At 31.2% G+C, this 10,434-nt stretch overlaps 1 protein-coding gene and 1 pseudogene across 1 annotated transcript; one reads left to right on the forward strand and one right to left on the reverse strand.

Moving 5' to 3' along the window:
• Positions 1 to 709: 709 nt before the first annotated feature.
• On the reverse strand, positions 710 to 2,503 carry LOC125849454 (berberine bridge enzyme-like 22; annotated as a pseudogene).
• Positions 2,504 to 7,728: 5,225 nt separating this feature from the next.
• Positions 7,729 to 9,342, forward strand: LOC125848399 (berberine bridge enzyme-like 22). The gene has a single exon (XM_049528254.1). The coding sequence runs from the start codon at positions 7,729 to 7,731 to the stop codon at positions 9,340 to 9,342; it is 1,614 nt and encodes a 537-aa protein (XP_049384211.1).
• Positions 9,343 to 10,434: the final 1,092 nt, after the last annotated feature.

Raw genomic sequence — 10,434 nt, forward strand, 5'->3', positions numbered from 1 at the left:
AAACCCATTTGTGCAAATGTATGTTTGGTTTTAAAATCGCACGTGCACGCAAGTTGGTGAAGGGAAAAGCATTTTCTTGGGCCAAATAGGTGTGCCAACCCGTCCCCAAGAAGCTTTCAATATATTAAAGATTATATAGTTGACATTTACATCTGGCAGTACTTTTCTATAATGGCATGTGTATAACTTAAAATCAGGTCTGACACATATTATATTTAGATTATAATTAATTGAGATCTAATCAGATTTTGCTTATTATTACCAACAAAAAGAGGCTCAAGTAATTGACTAGAGGAAGAGAAACCAAAAAACGGATGTAGATAGAGTGAAGGCATTAAAAAGTACATTAGACCTTTTGTAAATTTGATAAAGACTTGCTCAATATATACTTTGAAATCTTCGGGCGGTGGGTTAAGTACGTGAATTAAATCAACTCAATATTTTATATAAAAGTTAAAAATTTATTAAAATTATACTAAAAACAGTATCAAATTACGATCTTTATCATGTCAACTTTGTCAAAGTTCACATAATTTGACGTTCCACAAGCAAACGTGACAACTAATTTGAACGAAGGGATTAATGTTTAAACAGAACACCACATTTATTAGTACTGTTTGCTTTGCTATCACTATTTTCCTGAAGATGTAACTCAGACATGAAGTAGTTGTATATAAATCGTATAATAAAAATCATTCGAGATTTTATTTTGCAGATTAAGATATGATAAATTGGACATACTGATACATTTACTGCATTCGAAAAAGAAGAAGAAGGGATTAATCTTCATAAAACATCAAACAACTTGGATTTTTATTTTCTGCCCTTGCATGGAATCCTGTTTTCTTCAGCTATCAGTGTGATAAGGTGGAATGCTTTGTTCATTTCTGAAGAAATTTTTGGGATCCACTTCACTCTTCACTTTAGCCAATCTCTCAAAGTTGCCCTTAAAATACTTTTCACCCCATATTTTAGCCTTGGAATAACTATAGTCCTCTGAATTTGTTCCAAAATCAAGATCCCTATAGTTCAGATAAGCACTTCTTGGTGATTTTGCAACATATGGCTCCATTTTCTTGTACAGTTTCCTCATCCATGTTATCTTCTGGCTTGATATACTCTCGCTGTTATCGCCCCAATTCACCAAGTACTGAATATTATATAAATTCCCCTTTCTATGAGGGAATGGAATTTCAGATTCTGATATTTTATCTAATATCCCACCTAATGGCTCCAATATCATCTGAGGTCTTTCTTCTTCCAAAAACAGTCTTTTTACCATTTCCCAACCACTTTCCGGAATTGGAGTCTTCACAAAATCAGAAGTGGCTTTGAAATAATTCTTCTGTGTTGGAATACTCTTTTCTAGTAGAACTTCAAGTGACTCATTTGTTCTCCTGCCATAGAAATACAGGACTGATCCAATCCAGGAAGTTTCGCGACATTCTTTTTTAATGCAAGGCCTGTTACTACAATCCACAACAGGCTCTTGGAAGCAATCTTTTTTCTCCAAATCAAATTCAGGGAATTTTTCTTTGAGCAATGGAATTAACTCATCAACGGGTCCGAGATATAGTGCTTGAAAGATTATTTCAACATACTTTTCATTGTCTGTTCCATCATTTTGTATAATTACTCTGATAAGTAATTTATCAGGTAATTGATGCGCGATGTTTTCCCATTTTTTGAGGAGATTTTGATTACCTTCTAACCTCTTGTAAACAGTGAAAACAGTAACCTTGTCGGGAACACGAACAAGTTTGAGTTTCCATGCTAAAATAACACCAAAACTTGCTCCTCCACCTCCTCTTATTGCCCAAAACAAATCTTTTTTCATTTTGTTTTTATTAAGAATTTTTCCATTTACATCTATTACGCGAGCATCTACAACATTATCAGCTGCAAGCCCGAATTTTCTCATCAAAGTACCTATTCCTCCACCACTAATAATCCCTCCAGTGCCAATACTGAAACAAACACCTCCAGGAAAACCATGCACATTACTTTTTTTAGCAATTGCATAGTAAAGTTGGCCGAGGGTCGCCCCTGCTTGAACCCAAACTGTTCCTTCATTTAAATCAATCTTGATTTTGTTAAGATTGCTTAAATCAAGCATAACAAAAGGGTTTTTAGAGCGAAAAGATATGCCTTCATAGTCATGGCCACCACTTTTTATTTTAATTTGTATGCCTAATTTTTTTGCACAACGAATAACCGGCTTGATTTGTGATTCTTTTGTAGGGGAAACTATGAAAATGGGATGTGAAGAATTCATCCATCTAGGATTTTTTTGAGCATATTCTAAGATAGATGAATAAGTTGGAGATTTTGGGGTATTCTAACATTTTGGTGTAAATGTTATGTGTAACGTTGGTTTCAGAGTATTTAGAAAGACACTGAACAAAATCTTCTTGTTTGGAGTAACATTTTGACAAAAAGAATGAAAAGAGTAAAAGAGAGAGAATTTGAAGGTTACCCATAATTTCTTTTTCTTTTGGAATAGAAATTGATATGTCTATAACCCTTACAAATGATCCATATTTATAGAATTTATTTGTTATAGGGTTTAAGTCGAGTTATCTAAATTTATTCAGCAGTTTACGAAAGCAAATATTTATTAAACAGCTAGACTTTGACTCTAGGCGCATGCAAGTACTACACAGAATTAAAATCCGAGTTCTCAGCTGCCAAGTTTTTTTTTTAAATATATATTTTAAATTATATATTGTGGGAAGAAATTAGGTCCCAGTTGGATTTTATTACGAGTGATTTTTATATATATCTATATATATGAAAGTTGCCATGGTTCCCACGTTAGTTGCCACGGTTCCCATGTGTGTAAACATAAATGTGCTCGAAATTAGTACTCGTAAATTCAAATATTAATGTGCTCGAAATTATTATTCGCATGTTCAAATAAATATTGCAAGAAGCTAACTCCTCCATTTATTTTATTTCACCTTTATATTAAAAAAATCGTTTTATTTTTACTCTTCAATTTCAGCAAGCTAAGATGATAGTTTTTTTTCCCAATACTCTTATTATTAAATGGACCAAGTAAAAATAAAACGAATGGAGTATTTTCATATTTGACGTTTTTCAACGTTATTTAATTAGTCGTGCTATATATTTGAAGTTTTTAATTTGCAGATTATCTACAAGACAACTAAGCTTTGTAAAAACCATCGTACCATTCCAACTTATATCTAATAAAAAAATAAGGATAATAATGGCGTCATTTTAATAGTACTCCTATATAATGATAATTAATTTAGAACTGTTTGGTGTTTATCTTAGTTATATATTCCATTTCCTAACAATATTTAGGTTGAAGCTCTTTCATTTTTTATTTTTTTGAGGAGAGTGTAGTGTGTGATGTGTCTCATAAGTCATATGTATAACTGGGGAGCTTTTATCAACTAAAATGAATATTATATTATTATTATTATTTTCAAAAAACAACTACTCTTCAGTTCCTAGCAGATTTAATTTGCGTCAACTGACAATGGTATGAATGCTCCACTATTTATGCAACCCCTTAAAGTTCATACCATTAATATTCAATATTCAATATGACTGAAACGTTTTTTCCAAACTAGCATTAATTCACTAGGCATAACTTATAGGGTGGGGTTATAAAGAAAAGAGAGACAATGACTTTTAAAGTTCTTAGTACTCGTGAATTGAATATCTTTGATATTATGAATTAGAATCTGATATTTATTGAAATTTCGTAATTTTTCATGTTCATATTTCGTAAGTCATAAATATTAAATTCGATCAAAAGCTACCTCGGTCAATGAGGTTCACCGAAAATAAACACTTTATATTAATGCATCAACGAATTACAAATGCTGAATATATTCTAACTCAACATCATGTATGATCCAATTTCGAAAAAAAGGTCTCCCAACTAATTGGGAAGAGAGGTGGATAAAACTACGTAGAAAAAGGTACAAATTATTTGCTAAATCATGATTATTCTATTTTTTATATTTTGCGTGATAAACTTTAAAATTATTAGATTAGACATATTTAAGATATCTAATCAATCAATGCAAATTTCAGGTAACTTGTAGAGTAGAAATTGAGAAAATATTTGAAATCAAACTTCTTTTGGGAAGCCTACTAGTGCATCAACCACCCTATAGGGATAGTGCGTGTAAGGAATATGCATAATATCAATATTTTCGTCTATTAAATTAGTTGATTTAAAATTTTGTGAGGAAATGGTTATTAACTTCCAAAAGGGAACTAAGGGCCTGATTTTACCTGCTATATGAAATTATAATGGACAAACAACATGTATTCGAAGAATTGACAAAGCATGATACATGTTTAATTAGGTATCGTAATCAACATACTTAATTTAAGAAGGAAATCACTTCTTTAACAATTTATGATTATATCTAGTTTAACAACTTCTTAAAAAAATAAAAAAAAATCTAATTTATTCCATTTATTTTTTATCAACAACAAAGTGACTTTTAATTTTAGAAATTCAAATTTGTTTCTCTGAATTTCGAGTTTCCTCTTCTAGATACACATATCTGAGATATGTTCCTCTTCCAGATACATGTATCCGACGTATGTTCTATCTGTGATACGTTCCTCTTTCAGATACACGTATCCAAGATATGTTCTTCTTCCATATACACATATTCGAGATATGTCAATACTAGATACAATACAAATGTGTGTCTATTTATATATAGCATAACCGAATTGCTTAGTTAGTGGAGTAAATCATTCCTTTAACTGCTTTTGAGAATATGTAGCATAACAACTTCTTAAAAAAAAATAAAAAATCTTGAAATCATTTAGTTCCTTTTTGTGAGAAAAGGATAAAAAAAACAATGTAAATTTCATATTTCTACCAAAATTTAAATAACAATGTGTAATGACCTTCTTGTTGGTCATTTATGTGTTTTACCTTCTGTGCGTCGTTTAGAGCGTTCCTGTTGCAAGCTTAAGTTAGCTATGACTTGTTGTGACTGACTTTTCGGTCACCTGGCCCAATTGGAGGAGTGTTCATGTCGAATTTTTGGTAGATCTGACGGAGATCTGTCGGACCTAAGCCCAGCTAACAATGTCTTTCAAAATATAAACTTATGGGTGAAGTTTTACATTTTCTTAAATTTTTTTTGAAATTATGATGTGGAATCCGAATAATCACACTTTCTGATAAAATTGAAATATAAATTATGATTTTAAATTGAACATTCAAATACTAGTTTGAAATCATAGTTTGACCTTATGATATGAAATTGCATATCCAGACACAAGCTAATAGTCAAATTAGGGCTTGACATAGTATTATATTAAATATAAATACTAGTAGTTCTTCAATACGCAATGGAGACTTTCCGTTTGAGTATACTCAATTACTCATTGATGTGTCTTCTTTTGCACAAGTAACGTACGGGATAATTAGCCAAAGGCATAAATATGAGATTACTAAATATTAAATTGTAATGTTCTTAAAATGGAAGACAACTTAGGGGTAATATGGGTGCACCCCTACAATGTTAAAGCTTACTTCATAGATTAATGGACCTAGAGTTATAAAATTATAATTCATTAGTTTGTGAAACGAAAGCAAATCTTATACAATTTGCATTAATTAATTAATTAATTATATAAGACACAAAATAAAAATTCTTGTGCACATTGAGCTTCCGGCTAAAATTATTGAAATATAATTTTAGAATAAAAATACCTTAATTTTGACAAGTAATTCATCAAATTTGTAGTCTTTATTTAATATAAATTCATTATACATATCGCTATACATAGAAATTCATCGACTTCGATAATCACATTAGTATTTCAACACACGATAACTAAAGCGAACAACAAAGTCAATTGCGTAATATGTATACTATGTTCTAAAGTCCAAGTGGAAGAAATGTCCTATACTAATGAAACACAGATCATTGATCAAAGTATATTTTTGTGGATAATACAAATCTTGCCAGCTGATAACCAGGATGATTCAGATCAGATTTGTATTAATTTGGTTTTTAATGTGCTTTGGGTCAAAGTCGAACTTTTGAATTGAATTAATTTATAAAACTAATATACATTAAAGTCATCTTCATAAATGTCGATTATTTGAAAGGCTACTCACGGCCGAAATTTTCTTCGTCCCTCAATCTTAAAGCGTGAGACCTCAAATTTGTCATTTTTATTTAACCAGAGGTCTCAGTTTGAGTCCTGATTATAGAGAAAATCTTGTTGAAAGCGCCATTCTTGAATGAGTTGCAGTGTGCGATCCAAATTTAGTCGAGCCTCTAATGTATGCTCTGAACACCTGGTGAAAAAAAAAAAGATTACAACAAAAAGTAACTAAGAAAAGTGTTAGTTTTTTTTTGATAAATTATCACTAGTTTATTATTTAAACCTAAATTAATAGAAAATATATTTTTATAAGAAAAAATCATTGCAAATGAAAATAAAAGGCATCGGTAAACATCTTAACTTGGTCTTAATTAACAAGTAATCACTCGACTTTGAAAATATACATTTAGATACCTCAACATGTCCCAATATGTCTTGTTGCACCCATAAATTACCAAGTCAACGAAAAATGTCAAAATGCCAGTATGACCATAATTTAGTTGTTTAAATGATATAAATCTTAATTAAGATGTCTAAGTAAAAAATCATGATGCCAATTTTAAGTGTTTGTCGATAAGTTCATGAGGTATTCCTAAAAGGGAAAATACATAAATTACTTGCCTGTAGCAAGGTAGAACCACTTTTTTTTTTTACTACCTTACCTCTTAGGGAAATTAATTAATTTCACTTTGAATAAAAATAGAGGATAAAAAATACCCAGAAAATTAAAGTGTGAAATCGAATTTCCCGGACAACTTTTGGGAGGTAATTTATTTATTTTCCCTTTCTAGAACCCAAACATTAATTGAAATCCTAATTAAAATATATGTTTATGGATAGTTCATTGTACAAGTCTTCCCAAATGAATATTGGGATCTAGGAGATTAATTGAAATGACCCTAAAACCAAATATTTATATAAACATCCTTTTCTCTAGATTTATACAAGAGTTTTGGGAGTTAATATNGCATTCATTCTAAATTCATTTGAGTCCTTTAAATTTCTAAATAGTTATGAATTAACATTGAATTGAAATACATTACATCAGCAACTAATATACATTAGTCCTATGGGTCAAATATAGTGCATTCAGATACACTAAATTCATCTCTATAAATCGGAGTCAATTTCTCATATCGACTAATAGCTTTTATTTTATAAAGCACTCAACTTTATTTGTAACGTAAAAATCACTAAACTAATAGTAATTGTCTCATAAAGTCATTTAGAGAAATCACTCAACTATTGTCATTTCATCTACGATAGTTAAAATGCCAATAGTTGGACGAATTGTCTATTAAAAATCAAAGTTGAATGACTTTCTGATATAATTACCATATGTTGAATGATTTTTGTGCTATAAAACAAAGTTAAGTGCTTTATGAGATAAAAACGGTTAGTTGAGTGATCATGAAAGAAATTAACTCATATAAATTAAAGGTCCCTAAATTAAATCAGATTATGGTGATATACATGAGTAAATTTATCTCTATAAATGGATTACTGGGATAGACATGAGAAAATTCATATCTGTCCCCTCAAAGAATGGTAACTCATTCTTTATATATATAATCCTGAATCACCTTTTATTTTTATTTTTTATAAGAAATGGGTAGCCTTCAAATTTTCTCTGTTCTGTTCTTTTCACTCTTTTTGGCAAAATGTTGTTACTCCAAAGAAGAATATTTTGTCCAGTGTCTTTCTAAATATTCTGAAACAAACATTACACAAAACATTTACACCCCAGGCTCCCCAATTTATTCATCTATCCTGGAATATGCCCAAAAAAATCCCAGATGGTTGAATTCTTCTCATCCCAATTTCATTGCTTCCCCTAAAGAAGAATCAGAAATCAGGCCTGTCATTCTTTGTAGTAAAAAAACAGGCCTACAAATCAAGATCAAAAGCGGTGGTCACGACTATGAAGGCATATCTTATCGCTCTGAATCCCCTTTTGTTATGCTTGATTTAAGCAATCTTAACAAAATCAAGATTGATTTAAAGGAAGAAACAATTTGGGTTCAAACAGGGGCGACCCTCGGCCAGCTTTACTATGCAATTGCCAAGAAAAGTAAAGTTCATGCATTTCCAGCCGGTGTCTGCTTCAGTGTTGGCACTGGTGGAATCATCAGTGGTGGTGGGCTCGGTGCATTGATGAGGAAATTCGGCCTTGCAGCTGATAACGTTGTAGATGCACGTGTGATGGATGCGAATGGAAAAATTCTTGACAGAAAGATGAATGAAGATTTGTTTTGGGCGATAAGAGGAGGTGGGGGAGCAAGTTTCGGTGTTATTCTAGCATGGAAACTAAAATTGGTTCGTGTTCCTGAAAAGGTTACTGTTTTCACGATTCGTAGGGAGTTAGAGGGTAACCTAACTCTCCTCCGAAAATGGGAAAACATAGCACATCAACTCCCTGAAGATTTGTTTGTCAGGGCGTTTGTTCAAAAAGGCGTATTTTCAGCAGGAAATGATACCAAAAACCATGTGGGATTCTATTTCCAGGGGCAATATATTGGGCCTGTTGACGGATTAATTCCTCTGCTCAATCAATACTTCCCTGAGTTTAATTTGGAGCGAAAAGATTGCTTCAAAGAGAATATTACTGCTGATGCAGAGAAAGAATGCTTCGAAGTTCCCTGGATCAGATCAGTGTTGTATTTCTCTTGGAGAAACCCAAATGATTCACTTGAAGTTTTGCTAGAAAAGAGTATTCCAACACACAAGGATTATCACAAAGGAACATCTGATTTCGTGAAGACTCCAATCCCAGAAAGTGGTTGGGAAATGATAGAAAAATTGTTTCGGGAAGAAGAAAGACCTCAGATGGTTTTTGAGCCATTTGGTGGAAAAATGTATGAAATGTCTGCATCTGAAATTCCATTTCCTCATAGAAAGGGGAATTTGTATAATATTCAGTACTTTGTGAGCTGGGACGATAACAGTGAGAGCATATCAAGCCAGAAAATAGGATGGATAAGGAAATTGTACAAGGAAATGGAGCCATATGTTGCAAAATCTCCAAGAACTGCTTATCTGAATTACAGGGACTTTGGTTTGGGAATAAATCAGGAGGATTATAGCTATTCCAAGGCCAAAATATGGGGTGAAAAGTATTTCAAAGGCAATTTTGAGAGGCTGGCTAAAGTGAAGAGTAAACTAGATCCCAAAAATTTCTTTAGAAGTGAACAAAGTGTAACTCCTTATCAGTTGTCATATTGATATAGTGTGTAGTCCGTGCAAGATTTTGTATTATGCGCTATAAATGCTGAACAAACTTTTGACTGTTGCTCAAAGAATAAATATGAACTCACATATATTTACACCAAAACAATAAATTAATTAAGTCCAATAAAATAACATATACGGTAATCTTTTAGCACTCAGGGAAGTCTTCTTCAATAACATTTTGACAAGTATCATATGAAAAGGGCTGAAGCATAAGAAGTTCAAAAAAAATTTACCCTTAAAAAGAGTATTAAAATGTTATAATATCATTAAATATTTTTAGCAAATAAAAAAATATGTCTTTTTTAGACTAACTTTTAGCTATTTTCTCATTTTATCAAGGCCTGGGAGAGAATCTTAGAACCCAAACATTAGTTTGAGATCCGTCATTGAAACATAAGTTCAAGTATCGTGTCATACTCCTCCTGTTTTTAAAATGTACTATTTTGCTTGAACATATTCCTTAAAAAAATTGCTCAGTTCTAAAAATAAAAAGTGCGTTACTATCTTATCTTTAATTAAATGTTTTGAAGAAATAAATTATTCTTTAATAATGTAAAATTTTATGTATTAAAATAAAGGTATTTTTATGTAAAATATCACTTATTTTGAAATAACATATAAAGATAAACACTATTTATTTTGTATGTAGGGAACTGTACAAATCTTCCCAGCTGAATAATGGGATCGAGGAAAAAACACATTTTTGTAATGTCCACGTGGGAGAAATTACCTACCACCTTAAGATTAGTTGAAATGATTCCCAAAACTAAATAGTATTATATTTATGATAAGATCAAATCTTGCAAGCAGAATACGCGGATATAGAACATATCTTGAAACGAATAATTTATTTTAAATTCATTTGAGTCCTTTGATTTGAATTTAAATATTAAATGGTTTATGAATTGCTCCCTTTAATCCATATTAAGTGAACCGTTGAAATATTTTTCATAATTTAAAATAAGTGAGTTTTTTAAAGTTTAAGAAATTTTTTGGAAACATTTTCTTTAAATATATTTACCTTTTCTTTTAATGAGGTTGTTATCTACTTTACATTTCCTGAGAAAATAATTTAGAAATAAC

This window comes from Solanum stenotomum, chromosome 12 (assembly GCF_019186545.1).
Source record: "Solanum stenotomum isolate F172 chromosome 12, ASM1918654v1, whole genome shotgun sequence".
In the NCBI taxonomy this organism is placed as follows: Eukaryota; Viridiplantae; Streptophyta; class Magnoliopsida; order Solanales; family Solanaceae; genus Solanum; species Solanum stenotomum.